At 42.9% G+C, this 26,569-nt stretch overlaps 1 protein-coding gene across 1 annotated transcript in view; it reads left to right on the top strand.

Annotated features, from left to right (window-relative positions):
* Zfand3 (zinc finger AN1-type containing 3) overlaps positions 1 to 26,569 on the top strand; it is a 208,508-nt gene that overhangs the window by 160,744 nt on the left and 21,195 nt on the right. Inside the window, exon 5 of the mRNA XM_005360315.3 lies at positions 22,368 to 22,535. Coding sequence (XP_005360372.1) covers positions 22,368 to 22,535 — 168 coding nt within the window. The remainder of the gene's footprint in view (positions 1 to 22,367; positions 22,536 to 26,569) is intronic.

Raw genomic sequence — 26,569 nt, 5'->3', positions numbered from 1 at the left:
TTTTTTTTTTTGTTTTTGAGACAGGGTTTCTTTGTAGCTCTGGAGCCTGTCCTGGAACTCTTTCTGTAGACCAGGCTGGCCTCCAACTCAAAGAGATCCGCTTGTCTCTGCCTCTTGAGTGCTGGGATTAAAGGCGTGTGCTACCACTGCCCAGCTAGGCTTTCTTGTTTAAAGATTTATTTGCAGTTACAGCAAAAGAAAAGTTCTTTTTTCTGGGGTATGATATTCATGAACCTCAAAATTGAAATTGAAGAGGACAATGTCTTGGCTTTTTATCACTGTGATAAAGTCCATGACCTAAAGTAACTTAGGGGAGGAAAGAAGATTTATTTTCTCTTAGAACTTTCTGGGCACACTCCGCCACTGAAGAGTCAGGGCAGGAATGCAGCAGAGGAAGTGGAGGAGTAGTACTGCTTACTGGTTTGTTCCTCTTGGGTCACTCAGCCTGCTTTCTTATTCATCCAGGACCACCTGCCCAAAGGCAGTGTCTCCTCTGGTGATCTGGACCTGCCTACATCAATCATTAGCCAAGAAATGCCCTACAGACAATATGAATGGAAGCATTTTCTCAATTGAAGTTCTTCCCAGATAACTCTTAACTTGAGTCAAGTTTAAAACCAAACAAAAAAACAAAATAGTAAAAAAATTAGGCTGGGCAGAGAGGCAGGGATCCACGCCCAGTTTTAGGTTGCCTTGGAGATAGTCTATTATCAGCAGGGTCTTTAGACAGTGACTCTAGGGCTCCATTCTTCAGCGACGCATCCAGGGTAGACATTGTGGCATGTGGGGAAAGGGAAAGCCCTCTCTAGCTACCTGCCTCTTAAGGCTTTTTTCCTTCTATTTTATAGTCCCCTTTGCTCTGAAGTTAAGACGAGAAAATAGTTCATAGCCAGCAGATGTTTTCCATTATATCCACACTTCCTTTTATTCTCTTCCACCTTGTATGCTAGACAGGTAATAGTCGCTGTTACACTTTAAAAATGATTTTAAAATGTTTGTGAGTTGAAATGTAGTTATAATTAGTAGAGTAACCGGTAGAATCACTATTTGTGGGGCCCAAGATGAGAGCAGGAGGAATTAGAGACTGTCTCTTTAAACACCAGGACATGTTTCTCAGAAAGCACCATCTTTGCACCTGTAAGAAGCACAGAAGTGTATCCCTGCCTGCTCGATTTTCTTCTCTTCTTTACCTACATTCGTTTATCTTGTTAGGTCACCTATTTTCCCTTCAGTTCAGTTAAAAGTAAAAAAGACAGGAACTAGAAGAGCCTTGTATTGTTTATTGTTTTTTTTTTCCTCTCTAACCCTTTTCTCCACAATTCTTGATTAGCCTGCTTGTGATATTATTGTGTGTTCTTACAGAGATAGGAGAAGCCTCTTCCACTTGGGAGTTGAAAGAAGACTGGTGTGCTAAATACACTTAATGTCAGTGCTTAGAAGCAGTTAGAGGGGATATTTCATTGCCTTGTGTTATCAAGGGATTCTGTAAAATCTCTTAGCTGATCCAGGAGCGAAAGGGTGATGGTATTACATCAGGTGACCTACCCATCTTGGCAGTACCTGTATTTGTGTAGTTGAGCTCCACATAGAGTCAATATTCATAAATACACTTTAGCTGGTACATTGAGCCCTGAAGAACGAAGTCAGTGGTCTAAGCTCCAGTGGTATTACTCACCATGGGTGCCTCTGCTAAACAATGACGTCCTGTCCTCTCCTCTCCAGGTGTGAGCTCAGCTGTAACTCACTTTTTCTTACTTGAGTCCTCCAGATAGAGCTCACCCTCAGGTTTGCAGTCTCAGCATTTGAGACAGAAAATTAGAAATTTGACCTACTTATATAATGCACAAGTTTCTATCAGTAGAGTATTAGGGAAGATATAAACCTTTCTTTTTTATTTGCATTTAATGTAATGATTGAAGAAAGATCAAAACAGTAAATCTGCCATGGCAAGGAAAAAAAGGATTAAAATTTTTACTTTATGCATTCATCATCTTAGTCTTCAGGGAGTTCATTTGATCCTTGGAGTTGGGGGGGTGGCAAATGAATATAAAATATTTGACAAAGTTGCAAATTTTCTTTTAATTGAAAAGGTACCACCTTTTCATGTTCTGCCTAATTAAGTATTTCCCACTGAAGTCTATGGTGGTGTGTCAGAGTGGCTCACTCCTGCCAGGATGTGTGTTTTGACAGTTGAGGAGATGAAACGAAATGGTCCATGCTTTATTTTGGATTGGTTGTTACTGGTTTGTTTTTCTATTAGTCAGTGTGCCTCAGTTTGCGTTAGAGAATGAAATGGGGGATTAAGGCATTAGATATGCGGATTACTTGATGCTGGTCATTTGAGTTTAAAAAGCCACATCAATTCCAGAAAAAGCCAGTTCTCTGTTTTTAACTGTTTCCCTAAATGGAAGTGACATCCTCTTGCCACCAGTTGCTTGTGTCTGTATTATAACTTAGTTTGTGATGTGGCTTGTTGCTGTTTTAAAATGGCATGGGGGATGGGGTGGATGAAGGGGAAATACTTGGCCCTTGAATTTGAACCTTTACTGTCTGTGTGCTTTGAGCATATTCAGTTTGCTTAGTTTCATGAACATACACATTTAGAGCATTTTAAAAAAACCTTTATGGCCATTTGTTTTATCATAACTTACACTCTTCCCAAGGAGAAAAAGGCCTACATACCCAATCATTAGCTGCTCTGTTGCTCCACAGGACAAGCCTACACCATTTCTGAAGGATATACAGACATTTACTGCTTACTTCTCTTTTGGTGCTTTTGTGTTTCTTTAGGTGGTAGCTGAATCTAGGCAGTGCTGTTCAGCTGGTGCTGCTTAGATATGTGGGCTTGATAGAAGGCACTGGGATGGGAATGTGGCCTTGTGGCCTAAGCAGGCTTACCAGAATGAACACCATGGAACAGCCACAAAGCTGAGGTAGGAATCTTTGGAGCCTGGCACTGATATTGCCCATTAAGGAGATTTTTTTTTTCTGTCCTACTCGGTTCCTGGCTATACTAATAGAACAGCACATCAAGCAAGGCTGTAAATAAAAGTTATTACCTAATAGGTGGGTGCCGAAGTGGAACGGACGGAGCTGAGGCATGGAGGCCTTATTACTGCTCATCAGCAATTATAAACAGGATAAAGTGTGTGGGACTTGCGCTGATGCAGCGGCAGCTAATAGAGAATGGGATGACACTGGGGCGTGAGAGGATGACGTATGCTGATGGCTTTTACTGCCTCATCTTCTGCTTGCTTTCAAGACAAGTTGTGTTATCTGTTTTCCTGCTTGCTCATCTATCTCAGGGGAGACAGTCCCATTGCCTCACCTGCCAGTGGGTGGGCTGGCTCATAATCCTCTTGCCTGCATCTGCTTCTAAAGCATCACCTTCATAAGATAAACACTTTTGGAAATACCTCATCATCGTAGCCAGCTAACACCATGATCTTACTGGCTGCTGCTGTGGTGGTTGTAGAGCACACCTTCTGAAGGGGGTGTTTCTATGGAGTACAGGATCAGGTCGGGCTCATCACTGTATTAAACAACCATGCTAAAGAAGTGATGTTGCTTGCCCCTGGGAATTCAACCACAAAGAGGCAGATTTAATTCAGAAACAAATACAATTAAATCCAGCTTTAGAGAATAGCAGGAAAATAATTTAGTTTTATTTTAAAAAGTAAAGATCGAAGCTGGAGCGATGGCTTGACTGACTGCTTTTGTATAGGACCTGAGTTTGGTTCTCAGCATCCATGTTGGGTGACTCACAATCACCTTTAACTCCTATTCCAGGGTATCAGATGTCCTCGTCTGACTTCCTCACGTTCCTACACACATGTGGCATACAGGCATATACTCAGGTCTGGCATGTGTGCATACAACACATGAAATAAGATGGTTTTAAGAGAGGACTAAGATTATGCCAACCACAGGAGTAAGCATAGCATGAGGTGACTCCTTCATGGGGATTCTGAAAATTTAAAACCCTAGAGTCATGGGCATGATAAAGGGACACTGGATTTGGAGTCAAAGACTAGCAGAAGGATTGTGGTTTGTGTGAACAGAAAACTGGAGGTCCAGCAGCACTTGTGAGTGCCATGTAAACAGCTTGTGCTTAAGAAATTGAGATGATGCAGTGTTGCTCAGCTCTGAGCACCCCCAACCACAGCAGTCACACCCAGGAGACAGAAGCTGGCACAGAGCACAGAGGGTTTTGAGAAAGGGAGTTCCAGTTTGATCCCAGAGTTTAAGTGTTCTGGTTATTCAGCACTTTGTCACAATCAGGAGACTTCTTGCTGCTGGAGAAATTGTAGTTTTGTTACGTAAAATATAGGCTGAACACAGATACTGTCAGTTTTTTATTTGGTGTCTTAAACTATGGAGTAGGTACAGACATCTGATATGTGACAATCTTATTGTGTTCTTTTTTTTTTTTTTTGTTTTTTTGAGACAGGGTTTCTCTGTGGCTTTGGAGCCTGTCCTGGAACTAGCTCTGTAGACCAGGCTGGTCTCGAACTCACAGAGATCCGCCTGCCTCTGCCTCCCGAGTGCTGGGATTAAAGGCGTGCGCCACCATCGCCCGGCTCTTATTGTGTTCTTGAATCTGTAAATGCTTTGCCATTGGGCAAATGTAGAGTTTACCCTTTTCATGCAAAGTAAGATTAGAACCCAGAGACAGATGCTTGCAGTCCCAGAATTTGGAAGGTTAAAGCAGAAAGGTCAGGAGTTCATATATAGCCCTCAACTATATAATTAGAGACCGCCCTGGGTAACGTTATTTAAAAACAAAAAAACTAAAAAACCGCATAAAACTTTACTTGTCAGAAAACATCAGTCGATACTGATTGTTGAGTATATGGTGAGTAGTGGCCAATAGAATGAAGAGAGATGTTTATATTAGTAATTGACAAGATTTGACAGTTGATAAGAATTGGCTGAATGTAATTCATAACCCAGGAACCAAGAAGATTTGGCTAATGACCAGGAGAAAGTGCAAAGCCAAATGATTGGTACCATTTTTGGTTTCTGATAAGCTAAATTTTACATCCTTGTAGATCAGGGTTTCTCAACCTATGGGTCTTGACTCCCTTGGGTTGGGGTCACATATCAGATTTCCTGCATATCAGATATTTACAATTCATAACAGTAGTGAAATTATAGTTACGAGGTAGCAACAAAATAATTTTATGATTGGAGTCAGCACAACATAAGAAATTGTATTAAAGGGTTGCAGCATTAGGAAGGTTGAGAACCACTGTTGTAAATAGTAATAAAATTATAAGTAGTGGCCTATTTGAGGAATTATCAATCTAGAACAATGGTTCACCTATGCAAATTGTTAAGAGAATGAATACAGGGAACAAGTGTCAGTGAGCTGAGGAAGACAGAGGAAGGAAAAGGTTCCCTACAGGATTGGAAAACGTTCATGAGAAGAGTTGAGAGGTGGGGACCGAGGGAAAGCTGTTCTTACGGCTCACAGACCACTGGGTAGATGACAACTTAGAAGTCTGGTGTGGTGGGAAGCCAAAGCTTGTTCAAGACTATTCTTTTCTGAGTAATGGCATGGACAGAAGCATCAAGCTAGAAGTAGCTACAGGAAACACTGGTGGACTGAGGGGGAAAACATCTCCAATTAGTAGGTGGTCCAGACTGAAATTCAGTGGCATGCATGTATGTAAACCAAATGGGCACTTTCCCAGAGGAAGAGAGAGGGACATGGATGCATGCCTCTGTGTCTTTAAGTCCACCGTTTGAGACACAGTGGCACATCGCATCATTGATGCCTGAGGAGAGTGAGCAACAGTCTAGAGACGGTCTTACTCAACACAACCAACCAGCGTCTCCTAAACACTGTATGTTACTATTTCCTATGCAGGGAGAACCTACAACCCTGGAAGAAATGTTTCTTTTAGGCCGGGCGGTGGTGTCGCACGCCTTTAATCCCAGCACTTGGGAGGCAGAGGCAGGAGGATCTCTGTGAGTTCGAGGCCAGCCTGGTCTACAAGTGCCTAGTTCCAGGACAGGCTCCAAAGCTACAGAGAAACCCTCTCTCGAAAAATCAAAAAAACAAAAAAAAAAATGTTTCTTTTATCCCTGCTTTGATGAACATTCAGCTTGCACTGGTCCTTATCCTGCTGCCTGTAGTATATTACTCCCTTCATATCCCTTTGCTTTTCCCGCTATTTATTTATTAATTTAATCATCAGTCAAATTCAGCACCATCTTCTCTAGCCCATTTGTACTTCTGGTTAGAGAAGCCCTGTTTTCTGCACTTAACCGTTTATTTTGTCACGTGTGTATGTGCATACATGTGTGTATGTTCAGTTCCTTACCACAAGCATGTTACCACAGGTTGTTCATAAAGCAAGAAATCCACTAAGTGTCATGTGCATGGTTGTGATTCTCCAACTGTTTTCTGCCAGACCCCAAGTTCTCGATATCAGAAATGCATTTCTTTTTCTGTAGGTCTGGTATCATAGTACCTGTTCATTTGAAACAGCATGTTTTACCTAATACCTCATTGGTTGTTACCTTCTATCAGTTCCTCAGAAGCCATGCCGGATTTCTCTTAAATCTGTTCAAACCTTTGGTGTGAAATCCTCCTTCTGGAGCACCCCATGTTTTAATTCCTGCAGAAGGTTTAACCTTGGATACATTTTTGTCATGGGGGACCTCATATCGTGATTAGTTACCTGAACAGCCAAGCACCTCTGTGGACTCTGATAACCAGCCTCCCACTATGTATTTATAATTATTGTAGGTATATGCACATACTCTGCTGTAAAAACTTATTTGCCCTTATGCTCCCTGCCGTTCTGAATTCTCTGTTTCATTACCACTACCCACCCACAGAGTTTCAGAAAGCCATTCCCAAATAGTAGAGCCACAACTTGGAGTTTTAAATAAACCACACCTCTATTAGCTCTACAGATGAGGGAATTAGTTACCTGTTCTGCACTCCCACATTCATCTGCCCATTCAGAACTTATTAAAAATGCATACATGTGTAAGCTAGGAGTAGGGCATCAGCTCAGTGTGTCCATTTCCTGTTACTCCAGTGAGGACAGATGGCTTTCACCTTGAGTGTGGCACATGCTCACTTGATAGGAAGTATACTGATTCTGTTTTCTAGAAAAAGTTGAACTCTTCTCCAAAGATAATGTTATTACATCATAGTTTGAATTATATGTCTAAATCTACAGGACGGCTTTTAAAAGATAGAGGCTGGGGGAGAGATTTGTGTAGGAGTAGCTGAATGGGGGAGGAGGTGCTCACCGTAGTGTTTGTTTCTGGCCTGGCACAAAGTGGTAGTTCCTGTAACTGACAAGATTCAGCTCTACATTTCCCCATGACAACTGTTGATACATGGCATTTGTAAAAGAGTAAAATCACATTTTAATGTTTTCGCTAGCCATCCTCATTTCTAAAATAGCAGTTGTAGTAATTGACGTAATTAAAAATGAATCCTTACTGGGTTGGAGGGCTACAGCCTAGGAATGACCTGTCGAAGTCTGTGACATGTGATACAGAATACTTAGAGGTGAATGGACTTCACAAACCTGGAAAGGTATCAGTTCCCACCTCCCCGTTGATTGCCAGCTCCAACTGACTGTCACGAAGTTTTCCGTGACCGTAAGTGGGATCAGTGGGAAGAAGTGCAGAAGACCCCCTTACAGGTAGGCCATCTGCAAGCTTGACTACTCTGGTGCAATTATGTGTGGGGTTTTCTTTTTGAAACATCATTTCAGACTTAACAGAAAATTTAGGAGATTGTATAAAATTCTCAAGTACCTCCTATACCTGTTGTGCCTGAGTCCAAGGACCCCCAAGAAGACCACCATGGAGCCACACTTCCAAATGCAAAAGCAAGGTTTCACTTACTAAGTTTGGACTAGCACGGGTTCCCTGCCTTACAGTCTGACACAGCAGATGGAGAAGGACTCCATCTATTTTTTTAAGGGGTTTATAAAGATAAAAACCACAAAGCAGTCACAAGGTTACATTCTCAAGATATATCCTATGTCACAATTGACTAAAGGTGAGGTAAAGCTCAGCTGTTAGTTTCTGATAGGCCATTAGTATCTAAGGGAGATAGCAACATAGCCCACCCCTGGTTACATCCTCCAGACGTCTGCTGACTCAGTGCTAATCTCAGGAGCTGCTTGAAATATGCCTAGCTGATACCACTCAGCTGATAGGAAAAGTTGGGTGGGGGAATGGGCTGTAGTCAGTAACTCTAGGTAACTTAGGTTTCTCCATTAGCTAATACTGCCCCTAAAGAGGGGTCCTACGGCCTTCATCTTATCCTGGGGACTGGGGGTGCCCTTCAGCTCTTCTGCAGCCTTCAGCTTATCCTGGGGATCCTGGGGCTGGGGTGTAGTTTAAGGTCCCAAAAGGGCCCAGCACAGAAATGGAATCTTAATGGAATCTTTTTTAACCTTTCAATTCAGGGTTAACATTTTGTTGTTGTTTTTGGAGACAAGGTTTCTCTGTAGCTTTGGAGCCTGTCCTGGAACTAGGAGGCAGGGTTAATGTTTTAACCACAGACTGCCACTGCGTGTTTGTCTCTGCACATGCATCCACATCTTTTATAGAGTGAATTGCAGACTCAATATTTTCTCATACAAAATCTCTAATGTGTAATTTCTTAAAACCAAGAATTCGTCTTATATGATCATGGTACACTTTTTAGAACTTAAAAGTTAAGTTTAATGTAGTACATAGTATTTTTAGTACAGTTGTTCGAAGTGTGTATAGCTTGATTAATCTTTCATTAAAGAGATGAACAGAATCAGTTGACTTGAGGTTAAAATGTTCATTACTTTGTCCTCTCATGTTTCAGATATGTATTACAGACAATTTTATAGCATAAATAATAAAAACCTAGAGACAGATATTGGGATTCTATCTGAAGATCAGAAAAGCAAAGCAGCCAGCCACTGGTTTTTACCTTTATCTCAGATTGAAATGTGATCCTGCCTCCAGGAATCTCAGAATGAGCCTAAGCCTGAGAGCTGTCTCCTTCCATCTTATATTCCTCTCTAGTGCTGGGATTAAAGGCGTGCACCTCTACTTCTATGGCTAACTAGTGTGGATGCTGAGATTAAAGGTGTGTGCCACCACGCCTGGCCTGTATGACTGATCAGTGGAGCTGTTTTGCTCTCTGATCTTCAGGCAAGCTTTATTTATTAAAATGCATATGAAATAACATGACACAATTTTCATAATAATTTTATTAGTTCTTTGCCTCTAATTTTCTAGCAGCTCATTTTATGTATGGGTTATTTTTCTTTCCTTAACAAACTTTTTTTTCTTAAATTTTGTTTTGTTTTGTTTTGTTTTTGAGACAGGGTTTCATTGTGTAGCCCTGGCAGTCTAGAGCTTACTCTGTAGACCAGGCTGGCCTCTGCCTCCCGTGTGTAGAATTAAAGTCTTATGTCACTACTGTCTGGCCGTTTTTGGTTTTGATTTTTAGAGTGGCTTTCTCCAGTTCTCCTAAACACTTGGTGCCCTCAGTAGAGCCCATCATTGATGCAACCCCAAGTATGGAATGGCTGTTTTCTCTTGCTCTGATTGAGAAAAGGTTACAGTGTTCTTTCTGGGCACAGGGGGAGAATGTGAAATTAGGTCCAGTATAACCTCACTTGAGAAGTTGTTAAAATGTGGCACCTAGATTATTACTTAGAGGCTTTAGTATTTTCCCTGACACTAATGATTAGAAGACCAAATTTTGGGTAAAAGAAGCTAAGTTATAGGTTAGAATAGGAACTAAATTAAACTCAATGCTAAATTGGAAACAAAAATAGTTTAAAAACAAATTAGCGGTTTAATTTTAGCTCATGCATTCAGGTTGATTTTCTTTAAACAGCAAAATAAAAAATGTTCAAATATTCTCCCTTTCATTAAACCTGTAGCACACATCCCCTAGATGCCAGTTTCTCGTGGCCATCATGAGGAACTTGCCTTTACAGAAGTCAACTCCTTGCTTTCATTATTGCTTGTTGAGCACCAGGGTAGCCAGTAGTGTGGCTGATACTGTACCTTACCTGGAAGCTTGCTGTAAGTCAAATAGGTAAAATAATTGAAGATTTAAAAAGGTCTTCAAAGAAGGATAAATGTGTCTGTGACTTTAAAATAAATAACTTCTGAGACTTGAGGAGTGTCTTATTTATCTTTATCCATTTGCCGATCCCACTTCTACAGTCAGTGTTTCTATATTAACGATGGGCTGTCAGTCTTCTTTACAAACAAGCAAACAAACAAAAACAAAAACACCAGTTTAGACTCACACCTGGGCAAGACTTTGGTGCTTTGGAGACCAAGATCCTGGAGTTTAATCTTTTGAAGACATGTGATTCTGTCTATACTCTCTCATCCTCTTCAGATATTAGGCAGCAATAGGAGGAAGTTGCTATAGTTATCAGAGTTACCTAGTATCTCAAAACAGAAAACTCGAGGCCCTTCTGTGGAAACCTCTAGACTTAATGAGATTGGAGCATAAAAGATTTACTCCACATCGTTAGGAAGCTTAACCCTTAAATTTGTGTTTTGAGAAACTAAATGCAAACAGTGTTATCCGCCCTACTTAATTACATGGACACAAGTGTGGCTGTATCCATTTCTTGTATACATGAAAGATATAAAGCCTGCTGTTTTGGTAGTGCTGGAGAAGACAGCAGAGCAGAGATTCCAGGCTATGCTTGTCAGGAATCCAGGTCTGAATTTTCATCCTCCTCACTGATTTGTAGTCAAGGAATAGTTAGAAGGCATGTGACGACATATAGTGATTTTTTTCTCTTGGTGTTTTCTTCCTTTTTCCTTCCCCTTTCTTCCCTTCCCTTTTGCCCTCCACTTCCTAAATGCTGGGATTCTAAACTTGGGCTACCATGCACAACGCTCTTGAGTTTATCCTTTATTTTTTAAGAAAAAAATTATTTTATGTATTATCGATTTTTTGACTGCATGTAGGTCTGTGTACCTGGTGCCCAAGGAGAGTGGAAAATGTGGGATCCCCAGGTATTGTAGTTTCAGTTATGAGGCACTGTTAGGTACTGGGAATGGTTTTCTGGAAAAGCAACCAGTGCTCATGTCTCCATCCCACCCTGACTCACCTCCCACCACCTTTTGTCCTTCTCTTCTCCTCTTCCCTTCCCTCCTTCCCTTTCTCCTGTCTTCCTCCCTTCCAACACAGGGTGTCATGTAACACAGGTTTGTTTCAGATTTACTATATAGCTGAGACTGACCTTGAACTTTGAACCCTATGACCTCTACCTCCTAATGTTAAGATTACAAATATGTTTACCATTCCTGGTTTATACAGTGCTGAGGATCAAGCCCAGACATTTGTGTGAGCTACTGAATTATTTCCCCAGCCCCTTGAGCTTCTCCATTTTTCTCTTCTCTCTTTTGTCTCCTTAGTACTAGTGTTTTCTTATTCTGTGGCTTGCTCTACTGTGCTGATAGTTGTTAAAAATCAGTGCTTTATAATATTGAGCTCTAAGATAGCCAAGGTCATAAAAAGAAATATATTATATATTGAGGGCTATTTAGCAGTCTGAACAAGAAGTGGGGGAATCTAGCCAGGTGGTGGTGGCTCATGCCTTTAACCCCAGCACTTTGGAGACAGAGACCAGTGGATCTCTGTGAGTTCAAGGCCAGCCTGGTCTATAGAGTGAGTTCTAGGACAGGCTCCAAAGCTGCCAAGAAACCCTGTCTCAGACCGGGAGGGGGGGGTGGTAATCTATGGGGATATAGTTCAGTCAGAATGGTCTTGCCAATGAAAATACCAAAATCAGGAATTGGTGTTATGCTGAGCACTGGCCCCAGAAGAGGACTGTTGGGATTTAGCACCTGGACACGCCCAGTAAATAGTAAATAGAAGTGGCACTTAACAGACCAGGGTAGTGACATAGCAGGTTTCCAGAAGTTTATGGATTTGTGGGCTACTGGCCTTTGTGTGTGTGTTTGTAAAGCCATTTGGCATATAAGCTGGAAGAGCTGTCAGGGAGTTGGAGACTTTCAAGTTTGCCTTGTGGGGTGCTGTGAAAAGCTGAGGTAACTTGGTTTGCCTTTCCTACTTGTTAAAATAAAATTTCAAATGAAGTTTCCTAACTTGGTTCTGAGCTGTTTGTATCATTCTACAAGTAATCAGTAAGAACTAATTGTGGATATTTTTCCTACAGTAACATGACAGTGATGGAAATCCAATATCAAGCCCAAGATGTGACAGATAGTATACATAGACATGTCAGGGAGGGAGGGAGGGAGAGAGGAAAAAGATGATTTTATATAAATTACATTATTGTAATTTCTGAAATCTAGAGAATTATTAGCATGTATCAGAAGAACAGAGTCAGCCATCATATAAATCATATTCTAAGAGCAGTGGACAGAGTTGCTTGACAGACAACCATCCCAGAGAAACTGATGATGATCGTGGTCAGGTTTCTGAAACAATGAAAGGTGCTTGTCTTCATTTCCACTCTTGGGCCAGAGCTTGTTCCCTCCCTTGTTGTAGGGACCAGTGGGCTTTTATATATGTAGAGGAGGAGAAACATCCTTACAGTGTTGCTTTATGGAAGAGGAGAAAGTAGAGTCTTCTCGGGTAACAGCCATTGTGCAGGATGCTTAGGGGACAGGCTTCCTCAGCTCAGAATCCAGCTCTACAGAGAGTTCCAGCAGAAAACTGGGAGATTCAGGAAATAATAATGCCTTCCTGATAGCCTTGCTGAAAGTGAGTTAACGTGTGAAATGTTCAGAACATATGTGTTCATAGTATGTACTCTGTGTTAGCATTTGGTTGCTGTTATTGCAGAAGCTTAACAAATGGAGTCTCTTCAGTCATATATCTGCCTACTTTGAATGGTTTTAAAAATTATTTTGGATAAGCCGTGTGTGGTGGCACATACCTTCGATTCCAGCATGAAAGAGGCAGAAATGGGTGAATCTTTGTGAGTTCATAGCAAGTTTCAGGTCAGCCAGACCAAACCAAACAAAATATTACATTTGACAGATGGTTACACGTCGTATGATTTGATTCATATGTCCATGTCCATGTCCATGCGTGCATGTCTGGAGCATTCTTGAAGTAACCGAAGTATAGAAATGGAGCGATAATAAGACAGCAAACCCGGGGTTTGGAATGGAAGTAGGCATGGTTCTAAAATAGCAATCTAAGCCTGTGGAATAATTAGTGCATGCCTGGGATACCAGTCCTTGAAACAACACTTAGATACTCTGTAGGAAAAACAACGAGCAGCATGAAAGATACCTGTGATTGCTGTGTCTGAAAATATACATCTACATGAGTTGCCTGGCTGGGGAAAGTGGGTGAAGAAAGAGCACATGACATTTTGCTATGTTTTATAACTGTGTAAAAAGGTCTAAGATTATTTATAGAGAAAAATTGGTGATGAAAGCGTGTGTGGACAGATTAGTATGTTAAACATCACAGAAGGGAAACTGAGCTGATCACTGACACTGAATGAGATGCCTTGAACTCCCAGGGTGGAATGGGAGTGGGATTAAGTTAGGTGGTGCCAATCAAAGGGAAAAGATACCGAACACCTTTATTTTCCATTTCAAACATACAACCAAGCAGAACCCTTCAGCCATGCCCTGCAAGTGCCTTTCTTCACTATTGGCGAGATGGTCCACTTAGATCTTAGGATAAAGAGAAGCTAGATGAGTTGTAGAGCTCGCCATGGATAATAGTACGTTAGGTGGGCAGAACAGAAAGTGGCCAGGATGACGCATGGAAACCAAAGCCTTTCTGATCATATCGAAGGTTTAGCTCAGGAGCTGCCCTTTTCTGATCTTTCCTTTCTCCCTTTAATCAACTCCCTCACTCTAAGTGTAGCATCTGCTTTTGTGATAACCCCTTCCTAGGTGATGGGGAAGGAGGAGAGAGGAGAGAAATTGAGATTGATTGATTGATTGATTGATTAGGCACTTGTTGACTATTGTCATAGCCTGCACAGAATGGTTGTTAATCTAGAGGCCTGATCTCACAACTCAATAAACACAACTCAAATAAACTGGGAGTATTACTAAATGAAATTTTGATTATTGAGAATGAATTTTGTTATGCTTTTCACTTGTTTTTAATTTAAGCATTTTCTTAGTTTATTTTTTTTTTAAATAGCATGTTTTAATGGCCATTAGAAAGAGTATCACAGGGTAGCTCAGGAGGAAACTCAGTCTTCCACAGGCCAGGTAACAGGGAGTACTTAGAATGATTGGCCTGGTTCTGGGTAAGCATTAATCCCAGGGAATATGGCCATGGAGTAAGTAGTTCTTGTGTGAGGCCACCTTATAGATGCTGTCAGACATTCATCCTTGCCAAGGCATAGATGATCTTACCCCATGTTCAGTGTGTGACCTGGGCGGGTGACAGGGTGCCCCCCCTTTGGGTGCTCTGTGTGGGCTTGGTGGGTGCCTGCTGAGTTTCTTTTAGTTTTCATTTTGAGTATGAATTAGAGAAGTGTGCAATTAAAAATCTTTCTTAAAAATTAAATGATTGTTTCCTATGTAGGTTCATAAACAGAATGAATTGAGGTGTGGCACATTCCACAGGAAAACTAGCAAAGATTTAAAAAGTCTGTGTTCGCCGGGCGGTGGTGGCGCACGCCTTTAATCCCAGCACTTGGGAGGCAGAGGCAGGTGGATCTCTGTGAGTTCGAGACCAGCCTGGTCTACAAGAGCTAGTTCCAGGACAGGCTCCAAAACCACAGAGAAACCCTGTCTCGAAAAATCAAAAAAAAAAAAAAAAGTCTGTGTTCTGCTACTGGAAATAATGTCTTTTAATCAAGAGAAGTTTTTACAGTATGAAAACAACAGAGTGCTTTCTAGTAGGCTCAAGGACCCTGGGTTCAGTGGTGTTATTAATAATAAAGCATTTGTTAGAAGCACCTTTCTCTTGGCTGCCATGTGGACAGTCAAATGAAAGCATTTACCCTAGAAGATTTCTGTGTGCTTTAGTCTTTGACCATCCTGAGTGGGACCCTCAAAGCTTGGTGCATTTTCTGGAGTATGCTGATGCTACCCCACCTAATTTCCCCATCTTCTGTTACCTGCAAGGAGAAGAATCTGGACATAGAGGTCCAGTGAGCCCACCCTGTGTACCTAAGATCATAGAAGATAGAGAAAACAGGTTGAAGTAAGGCGTGAGAATGGGAGGTGGGTGGGTTTTATGACTAAAAATTGTGCTGCCTAGCAGTCTGTGAACAGTTGACTGTTAAGTGGTTATGATCTAGGACTGACATCTAGTTGTATTTAAGTTCAATTTATCTCCTTAAGAAATGAAAGCAATCTTTACAAGATTTTTGTCATCAGCCTCTACAATCTTCATTCTCTCTCTGAGCAGTGTTTTGTTGTTGTTGATGATGATTTTAACTTGTTACTCTGAAATTCTAGGGTCATTAGAAATATAGTGAAGGGACTATCCCATTTGAACCAAGTGGGAAAAGTTTTTTAAATGGGTAATAAGGGAATTCAGTCTTGAAGTTTTTGTGGTTCACAGAGTAAAATGCCAGAAGAAGGTGAATCCAATCCCTCCACATGCTCCAAAGGCAAAGCATAGGGAGAAACCTGTAGAACAATCTTTTTCCAAGTCTTTTATCAGTGTTCCAGGGAGGGTGGTGGTTTTCGTGGACAGAGGTTGTAGCAGCTTAAGCACCTTTAAATGGTGGAAGGAAAGACAGCAGTGATGTGTGAGGGTTCATTAATTCTTGCTGTTACTGATGTTTGCACAGGCTGTTGGGATCATAAATGTCAGTCTGTCAAGAGACTGTGATAGGTGCTAAAAAAAAAATTGATTGAGTACCTCAAAAGCTGCCACAGAGCCTGAGATTAAATGGGCTTCTCTCTTTCTTAGCCATGTGCAAGGTGTAGGCGGAGAGGTTTGGGGGCTTTCTTCTTTGTTGCTCTTTGTCTCTGGCTCTGGGGCTCTGTGTTGCAGACTGACTGGAGCAGAGGGTGAGAGTCTGCCTGAGATGTCAGCAGGCCACAGCTACTTTTAGCAGCCTGGGGTGGGCGTGAGCTGGCAGCTGCATAGCGCCAGGAGAGTTAAGAGAGCTGGGATGCAGTTTTGACAGGCCTGACACAGTTCATTTGGAAATTTTCAGGAGAGAACATGAGTAATAAAGACAAGAACAGTGACAGTAAGGAACAAACGTGGATCTCTGTCAGAGACAAAACAGTTTGAGAAGCAGCATCCCTGTTTGGTGCCGTCAGGCTTCCGTTGTAAATGTATTCCTGAGTTGAAAGACTCGGTGCTAGCTACTGTCTGCACTTGGCTAGCGAAGTCCAATTAGGGGGATTTCTTTCTGTAGACATTTGTTTTTAAAACACGATACTTGTTTCCTCTGTCACACATTGAGTAGTGGCTGACTTCAGACCAAAAAATTGGACGGAGGTAAAACAGGTGATATTTTCCTTAGAAACTCTCACGTGGTGTCTTTGTTAAATGCTGACTGAGAATGGGGTCTACAAGAGCAGCGGACCTGGCGTGGGCTACAGCAGCCTGTGTGAATATACCCAGCCTAGAGTAGTTCTCAAGGGGAAGCACTCTGGGGAGAAAATCTGCTTTGTTGGCTCTTTATGAAGGACCTTAATTAGAAGTCACTCTTAACTCCTGGGGTGGGACCGCAGCTAGCTTGTCACTGCAGCTCCTCCTGCTGCTAATGAGCATGCTCCTTTCTAGGGCAAGTTTCCTCTGACAGTTAAAGCTGAGTGTGAGAGTTATTTCTGTTCGCCTTTCTCTCCACATTTAACCCTTACTGCCCAAGTTCAGCATATGTAAATAGATGAATTAGATGGTTTCTGCCATTGTTCCTAAAACTGAAAATGTTTCACGTTAGAGGAACTGAAGTTAGAAACAAATGGCAAATAATCAAAGTTGATTCCAGGTAAACAGTAGATGGTTCCTTTAGTGTTAGCTCATGTCGGGTCTTTTCTGGTAGCCTTTTTCCAACTGACTTAAAATTTATAATTGAATAGTTGAATTACTTAGTTCATTATTATGTAATTAGAATCTCTACACTAGACATCTGTTTCTCTTACTTAGGCAACTTACCCCAGGCACAATGTTTCATTAAATAATTAGCAGAGGTGATGTAAAATTCTTCCATGGGCATGATGCTGAGCCTATAGACTCCTGTTTATTTCATTAGCTTCTAATTAAAACACCAAGTTGACCTGTGTGAAAATGTCAGAGAATGACTTGCTTCACCAAGAAGTGATATAAAACTCAACCGCCTGGATGGCAGCGTATAGCATGCATTTGGGGACCTTCATTCCATCCCTCCTCACGTTAGGTAACATTAGGGGACACTATGGGGTTTTTGTTTTTCCTTTTAATATAGACCACCAATGAGGGCAGAGAAAGCCAGTGTATCCCAGAGTTTTAACTCTGTGGATCCCTTAGTATCTGGGAAGAGTGTTGTGATTCTAAGAATACGGTCTGCTGGGCAGGGCAGTTCATCTAAGTGTAGAGCAGTGGTTCTCAACCTGTGGCTCTCTACCCCTTTGGGATTGAACAACCCTTTCATGGGAGTTGCATATCAGATATCCTGAATATCAGATATTTACATCACAATTCATAATGGTCGCAAGATTACCATTACGGTTGGGAAGTAGCAATGAAATAATTTTATGGTTGGGGGTCAGCACAACATAAGGAGCTGTATGTATGAAAGGGTCACAGCCTTAGGAAGATTAAAGACCAACTGGTGTAGAGCCACATAAGATTGCTGTTCACAGCACAGCTAATTACACACAGATATATTTGGTTGTAGGCTGATGGAGTTGCTGGGACCCTCAAAGGAACAAGTAGTTCCTTAGGATGGCCAGTGCGTTGTAGCCAGAAACTGTTTGCCACATCAGAGGCTTGCCTTAAACCTGCTATCCCAAGAATACTTACTTTCTATTGCCTACAAGAACATAGAACTTCTCAGTGTTTAAAGTAGTCAGAAGGACCGTGTAGATTTGTTCCCTAGAGTTACTGCTGGGCATATAGGCTGATAGATAGCCTGGACTGTCTTAACTTTGCGGGACCCCATCAGAAGCAGGTGCTCAATGAAGACACTTGGAGTAAGACTGTGCCGATATGAAATTTGATTTCCCAGCAACAGTGACATGCAAAGCAAATGCTTTTCCTCATACCTCCTTTCTGATGCCGTCGTATGCCTCAGGTCTTTGCTCTTGCCCTATTGACACCTGAAATTAGTTTCCCCTAGAAATGGAAGTGTGTGTGCTCCTTAGAAGATACTTAGCCATTTGGTCCAGACTCCTCAAAAGAGCTTTGGATTCTAGCTCTGTGCTTTTTCCAACATGTATTCCTGTCAGAGATGTGAGTGAAAGAGGCCCATTATCAGCAGGCACCATGCATACGTTCTGTGTTTAACTTGCTCATCCATCCATCCATCCATCCATCCATCCATCCATCCATCCATCCATCCATCCGCAGGGTATCACTTTGTGGCTCAGCTTTATTTACTTGTTTGTTTATTTATTTATTGGCAGGGTCTCACTATGTAGTCCTTCTGGCCTGGAAGTACCTGAATGTCCAGAGATCTGCCTGCCTTTATTTCCTGAGTGCTGATACTTAAAATTGTAGTGTGCCACCATACTCAACCTTAACAATGCTGGGTTATTAAAGTTCTTAGGCTGTAGTGAGGGTTCATAGGTACAGAGAGCGGGAGTTCAGTTCCCTCGCCAGCCGCGGGGTTACAGCTCCTGTAGCTCTAGTTCCATAGAATCCGAAACCCTCTTCGGACCTCAGAGAGTTCCACACACACTCTTCCCTCCACTTACTCCTTCCCCCAAATTATTTTAAAATATAGACGTTTTCAACTTCCATTTTGTGTGGACCACACCTATCATCCCAAGTTAAGAGACTTTAAAAAAAAAATACTTCAAAGAGGACCAGCAGTACAGGGTTTTGCCAGGTTATAGGGTTGTTATCACAAACAGTGCTGTTTTTGTGGAAAAGGATCCCCAGGAGAGCAGTGTGGCTCATGCAAGGTGAATGCTTTTTGGCTGGCTGCTTTGTAACTATTTACATTTAGATTGTTGCTTGTTGCTCTTGTGGAGGCAGGAGGGGACCTTGCCTGTGTAGTGGCCTTAGAACCACACTAACTGGGTCTGGACAGCTGCTCTCAGCACAGCTAGGAAATAGACTGATCCGTACTTCCCATTGTTTACTTGGGAGGACTTCTTTAGTTGGTTTGTGGTGGGGGAAATGTCATACAGAACTGAGGAACTGAATGAGATGAGCAATGAAGCTTGTACTTGTGAAGACTGGTGCAGTGCATCTGTGCACTGCTGTACTGGGCCGCAGGTGCTGGCGCTGTGGGCGCACTGTCCTCCTGTTGCTGTTGGAACCATAAAGCTCAGCCTACACTCCACACAGAGTGGGCTGGGGAAAGGCACAGAGATAGCCTGTGCCATTATATCCCCCTGTTACAGCCGCTCAAATAGAAAACAGGTACTGCCTGGAGAGGATTTATTCATCCAACCAGTGCTTGGTGTAGCAATGGGAGGCATATCAATCAGTAAGCAGGTGAACATGCCCTCTCCCCAGAAGAGCGAAGGGATGTTTGATTTTCATTCCTGTGACAGACATCCAGCAGGCAAGATTCTTAGGTTTAGTTTGCTCACGGTTTCAGTCCATTGCCCAAGGGAGGGCAACTGGAACAGCTCACATCCTGACACACAGAAAGGGTCCAGGGCAAGCTGGTCCCCCACGGGGCACACACCCCAATGACCTCCTTCCTTGGTCAGGCCCTGTCTTCCACAGTTGTACCACTTCCCACCCAGTCTCTTAAGAGTTTGAAAACTAGTGGAGCTGTCAGCAGATTGTCTCAGAGCTGCCTCACAGACATAGCCTTACTAATCCCTGATTATCTGGTCAGATTAGCAAGACTAACCCTCCCAGGAGAAATGTGAGGCAGGAAAAGAGAGGATAATGCGGATGGGGAACAGGGTGACCCACAATGATGGTCCAGGAACAAGACTTAATTGACATGTCCTGTGGAGCAGACTTTTTTTTTTTTTTTGGTTTTTCGAGACAAGGTTTCTCTGTGGCTTTGGAGCCTGTCCTGGAACTAGCTCTTGTAGACCAGGCTGGTCTCGAACTCACAGAGATCTGCCTGCCTCTACCTCCCGAGTGCTGGGATTAAAGGCGTGCGCCACCACCGCCCGGCTCTGGAGCAGAGACTTAAAGGGTTCTGTGTAGCCCTGGATGAGCAGTGCTGTGCAGGGGGAACGGAAAGGAACTAAAAGACAGTCTGGAGGTGCATGTGGGTGGAACTGAGGGAGAAAGCAGGGCACGGTGGGAGAGAGGTTGGAAGGATAGAGAGGCAGTACCTTTTACGGTTCTTAATAAGCACTTAACCTCTTCTTGGGGAGGGTTGGTAGTGGTTTAAAGCAAGGACGTGATCGGGGAGATGGTCCAGGGCTTCCTGATGGTCTAGGCTGGGTGCGGTGACTGGTTTTGAGCACAGCAAGTAAATCTGGTAGGTGAGATTTGGTGATAGCACAAAACTACCCTGGAGCTGTGGCCAGAGAGCTGCCTTCCCAGGAAGCAGTGGTGGCCATTGTGGGTATAGGAGCCCCATGTGTGAGCAAGATGGCCAGTGTCCCTTCCCTGGTTGTCCTGCTTACACTGGAACAAGTATGTACCTCAGAGTGACTTCTGGCCAGCTAGCCTGAGCCGCGGACAGGAGTTATTTAAACCTCGCTACGTTTTAGTTATTTTCTGAGAGTTACATTAGGATAAAATTGCTGTTCATCATATCTTCCTAGAGCTGTTGTTGGTCTATGGTGCCAAATTCTTCCTCGATAGCCCCTCCTTCACCCAGTGCAGGCAGAGACATTGCTCATGAACAAGCAGAACTCCTATCTGTCAAGTATGGCATATATCAATACCAGAACCTGGCATGTGTGTTTATGTTTCTGAAGAACTAGTTTTCAGTCACCCATAAAAGGTCGTTTGGGAGTGTGGAATTACACTGAGCACTTGAAACAAGGAAAGCAAGTATAGTCTGTTTTTTCTGGTTTTTTTATTGTTTATTTGTTTTTGAAGAATTATAATCTTGGGACTGGAGAGATGACTCAGTGGTTAAGTGTTGAACACTGTTCTTGCTGCACACCTGCATTCAGTTCCCAGCACCCACATCAGTTGTTCCCAACCACCTGTAACTCCATCTCTGGGGACTCTGGCACTGTTCTGACCTTCATGAGCACCCATACTCTTGTGTATCCCATCCCCGTAATTAAAAATGAAATCTTTGTTGTAGTTGTTATTTTGAAACTGGGTTTCTTTATGTGTCCTTGGTTGTCTCATAACTTGCTTTATAGACTAGACTGGCCTTGCTATAGATCCACCTGCTGTGGCCTCCTAAGTGCTGGGATTAAAAGTGTATGCTACCCCTCCCTGTCCTTTACCTCCCCCACCCCAGCTTAAAATAAAGTCTTAAAGAAAAAAGTTAGGCAGGCGGATCTCTGTGAGTTCGAGACCAGCCTGGTCTACAGAGCTAGTTCCAGGACAGGCTCCAAAGCCACAGAGAAACCCCGTCTCGAAAAACAAAAAAACAAACAAACAAAAAAAGAAAAAGAAAAAAGTTAACAGTCTTGGGCAAGGATGTAAGTTCATAAGTGCTTGTCTGATACACACAGAGGCTTGGGTTTGTCTCCCAGCTTTATAATCTTTGTCCTTGGGATACAGGACCAAGAGGATCAAAGGTCATCTCCTAATTCAGAGGTTCTCAATCTGTGGATGATAACTTCTGACTCCTTTGACCTCCCCACAGGGGTCACATATCAGATATCCTGCATATTGGTCATTTACAGTATGATTCATAACAGTATCAGAAATACAGTTATGAAGTAGCACTGAGATAATTTTGATGGTTGAGGGTCACGACAACTTGAGGAACTGTGTTATAAAGCATTGCAGCATTAGGAAGGTTGGGAACCACTGCTCTAATACATAGCAAATTTGTGGCCAGCTTGGGCTGGAGACCCTGACTCCAGAACAGAAATAAAATGCCTGCGTGAGGATGGGTAAATACCCAGGAGTAGGTAAATAGTCAGTGCAGGTGAGCACTGGGGTTCTGTGCAGTGGGCGTGTTGTAAAGTGGGGTCCCATCTCTATCTGGAGTGCTCTCCTTGTGAAAACATCTAGTTCCAGAAATCCAACATAGAGTTGCTTTCTGTTGAACTTGTGCCACCCTGAACTCAGGCTGGCTTGTCGGGAGGTACGTGCTTGTCCCAGTGCTTACACTGGTTGAGTCCATGGCACTACTCTGGACAGTCTTGTCTGCCCCGACAGGCACTAATCCTCATTCTCAAATGTGTTGTTTTGTTAGATTCGCAGTCTGACAACGAGGCTTCACCTGTGAAACGGCCAAGACTACTAGAGAGCACTGAGCGGCCTGAGGAGAGCAGCCGGTCGAAGCAGAAGAGTCGGCGTAGGTGCTTCCAGTGTCAGACCAAGCTAGAGCTGGTGCAGCAGGAACTGGGATCCTGTCGCTGTGGTGAGCACCCTTCCTAAGGCACCTTCCTGATCCCATGCTGTCTCAGACATGGCTGCTGCTTCCACTGTCTCTCTGGTCTACACTCCACATCCTTTCCATTGGTGATTTTACAAATTAACCAGACTCTGAAGTCTGTGCTGTGTCCCTTGAAACTGAGAGACTGAACTCATCTTAGATGAGCCTTTATTAGCAGATACTTTCTCCCTGTTATGGTCTGATGAGAAATCCTTCTTCTGGAACCCTCATTGATCCGCTGAGTTAACACCTTGACTTGATTCTCCAGTGGAGCCACTTTTAAGGCCCTGCACATGGATATAATTTTTCAACTATATGTATTGTACACTGGAACAAAACATAGGCAACATTCCACTTTTCTTTTTGACTAATATATCATGCCACAAAGGTAAAATTTTAGCTGTATTATTTTAGGAACATTTACAGATTTTATGCCCCTATTTTTATTTCCTAACTTTGAAACATGAAAAGAACTTTTGAAATTTGAAAAGAACTGGTCTGTAGAACAGAGGTGTCAACTGGTAGACTCTGAGCCTGACTTTAGCCTCTGAAAACTCTCCATCACCTGTTCCAGGAAGTGGGCTTTCCCTTCCCCTTCACTTTTTGGACATCCTGTATTTTGTAGTACCACGTGTAGTTATAAAGTTGATCTTTTGGGGACATTGTCTGTCCTCTGTGCTGTGGAAGTGGGGAAGCAGGGCATGGACTGATTTCTCGTGAGCCTTAGGTTGGAATGGCTATTTTTGGCGTGAACCCATCTGTGTTTGGCTCTCTCTCTCTCTCTCTCTCTCTCTCTCTCTCTCTCTCTCTCTCTCTCTCTCTCTCTCTCTCTCTCTCTCTCTCTCTCTCTCTCTCTCTCGTTCAGCTCTGGGGACAGGGAGATGGGGTGTGGCACTCAGTTCTGCTGTGGGGTGTGCATGGAAAAGTATAAAGAGAAGAGTTAGGGTTGCCGGGAGCAGACACTGTCCACGGAAGCCATGGTGTGCTCCAGTGAGGCAGGGCTAGCTTCCATGATGAGCTAAGGAACTCTCGGGGTCTGGTGGCTTCAGTCCATACTGGAAGATCTATATGCAGATTCTTATTTGTGTGTTGAGGTGAGCTTGGTGGTTTTCAACAATTCAACAATTGAGAAGCATCCCTGGCCATTTTTTTCTATTTCCTTTATTATGTGGGCTGGTTGTTTCTAGTTAAAATGGTAGAAATGTTCCTGTTTCCTCCTCAGAAGTGACTGGGTCTTTGGTGGAATGCAGGACTTGCTGAGACAGATAGAGCAGTTGGATCGCCAGTGCTTGCTGCCTTGCCTCTGGCGGCGGCTAATGCTTCTGCTCCTCAGGCAGCAAGGGAGAGTTCTCAAAGTAGTTTGGAAGCTCCAGGGCTCTGCATTTGCCCTGCAGATTTGATGCAAAACACTTTTTCCCCAAAGATCTTAGCACCTAGCTGAAAAAAAGTAAAGAAATAGTTATTAGATGGCCTTGTGCCTTTTCCTGTGGCCAGAACCATCAAAGTATCTCAGGTTAAGCCACTAGCTCTTCGCCTCCTGCCCAGAAGACTGTGTCTCTTAAGTAGGGTTCACCATAGACCCTCATTCTTTCTCAGTTACCTAACAGCATATAGTCCCTTGTCCAGTTCCAAGATGAAAGTCTCTTCAGAGAAAGGCCTTCCTAGAGCACTGGAGTTCACTCTGGTTCACTGAGAGCTTTTACCAGGAGCCCAGAAAAAAGAAATGACTGAGTCACCTGCCACTGTTTAAAAGATGAAGGACAGCAGAGGAACAGCTCTTGGGCTCGCTTTGACAAACTGTGTACCTCCCTCCTGCCTGCCTGCTTATTCCTCATGGAAAAGGTGGGTTCTGTGTTGATTTCCTTAAGATACATGGCGTGTTGGGAAGACGCTAAGCATCCTGGAATGTGTGAGAGGGCATTTGCTACTGAATGCGAAGACTCAGAGTAGTTGAACTCAAAACAAAACCCTCCTCCACTGTAGAAAAATCTTCCTCTGTGTGTTTGCAGTTTTCTCTCCCATCCCCCTTCCATTCAGTACAGGTTTTAACTGCTGACAAGAAATTCACATCTCATAAATAATGCTTAAGAGCTATTGCTATAGAAATTGAATGTGTTATGAATTGTGATGGGCCTTTTTGTAGCATGCGATGCCTAGAGCAAGAAGAACAGAGGATGTCATTTTCATTAATTTCTAATGAGGTGCCAATTAAAGGCAGAAAAGATGCTCCAAAGGGAAGAGTGGCCAAGCTCCCCAAATCCTCCGCCCCGGGGCTGTCATCCAAGCACTGCTAGCAAAGCCTTCTCTAAAAATTCCATTAAATTACGGTCTCATGGATAGTGCACATAGACACGTTCAGCTTCCCTTTGATCTTCAAAAGAGCAATTTGTAAGGCGAGTTCTGAGCCTTCTCACATAGGACAGCTGTAGGTGATAGGAATTGTTAATTGCCAGAACGTTCTCTGCGTTTTCAATAAGGGGTGAATCTGCCTCACTGTGACTAGATAACCTTTAAGTCAGCAACACCAAAAGAACGCTCTTTTCCTGTGAAAGCTGCCTGCCTGCCAATTAGAAAGGCTTGTGGTGTGGGTGGGACAGGCCTGTATCCTAGAGCATCTTCTACAGCCTGACTTCTCAGGACAGAAGACAGTCACAAAGAACAGGTTTGGCTGTTACGTTTCTACTTGACAGGGTAACAAAACTGATCATTCCTGTTGGAGGAGTCTAAGTCTGGCCATTGTCACTGAGTGTGGGCCGTGTACAGCACCTGAATGTTATGTGCTGTCGCCCCTCAGCATGGCTTTGTGATTGCTGTGCATTGCTTCTCAAGACCACAGAATTACCTGTCAGATAAGAACTGTGTATGGTTTTGCATGTTTTTAGTATGTGGTGACTTAATCAACTCCACACGGCAGTGCTGCTTTTATGACTTCATGCTAACCTCACTTTCCTGATGGATTTCAAAGTAAGTTTTCTGTTTACCTCAGAAAAATGCATGATGGCTGTGGCTGGTCCTCTGCAGCTTGTTGTCTCCACATGCCTCTGAGGTCCTTGCCTCTGTCCTCGCTGTCAGACCAAAGAAACAGGTGTGTGTTGAGATGATGTTACAAAGCATTTTACTTAGTTTTGTGAGAAGTAAGAGACACATAGGATAAGCTTATAGACTAGGGCTCCGTGTGGCACCGTGAGAACTAGCTAGGCGATGTGCTCCCAGAGGTTCTAGTTGAGTGAAGTAAGCCCCATGTGACTGTTGATGACCACACTGAACACACTCAGTCTCGGAAGCTTTTCAAAAAAAGATTCTCTGGACCATCCAAACAAATTAGCAGTGCTTCCCAGATCTTGTTTTCAACTCTATTTGAAAATATATTTTCCCCTCGAACCATCTGAGCTAGTTGTGACCATCATGGCCTTCTCTTCTATAAATTGTTTGCTGGCACAAACAGACAGACACACTGTTGTGCAGAGCCAGTCACAGCAGCCCAAGCCTACTTCAGGGAATGCACACCAGTGCCCATGTTCCACTTGTGCCTGTTGTTCTAGTGATGTTCTTTTTCCAAAACTGCTTTCTCCGTCAATGAGGATCTGGTCCATGATGAGGTGGTAGGTTTAGTATCTTTAGTCTGTTTTAGTGTAGGACATTCTTACAAACTTCCTGTTTTACAATATCACCTTTTATTTTTTTCATTATACAATTTTATTGAGCTCTACATTTTTCTCTGCTCCCCTCCCTGCCTCTCCCCTCCCCCTTCAATCCTCTCCCAAGGTCCCCATGCTCCCAATTTACTCAGAAGATCTTGTCTTTTTCTACTTTCTCTTTCCCATGTAGATTAGATCTATGGAAGTCTCTTTTAGTGTCCGTATTGTTGTCTAAGTTCTATGGGATTGTGATTTGTAGGCTAGCCTTCTTCGCTTTATGTTTAAAAACCACCTATGAGTGAGTACATGTGATAATTGTCTTTCTGTATCTGGGTTACCTCACTCAAAATAATGTTTTCTAGCTCCATTCATTTTCCTGCA

The sequence above is a fragment of the Microtus ochrogaster genome, linkage group LG2 (assembly GCF_000317375.1).
Source record: "Microtus ochrogaster isolate Prairie Vole_2 linkage group LG2, MicOch1.0, whole genome shotgun sequence".
Classification (NCBI taxonomy): Eukaryota; Metazoa; Chordata; class Mammalia; order Rodentia; family Cricetidae; genus Microtus; species Microtus ochrogaster.
This window is presented reverse-complemented; position numbering and strand designations above follow the sequence as displayed.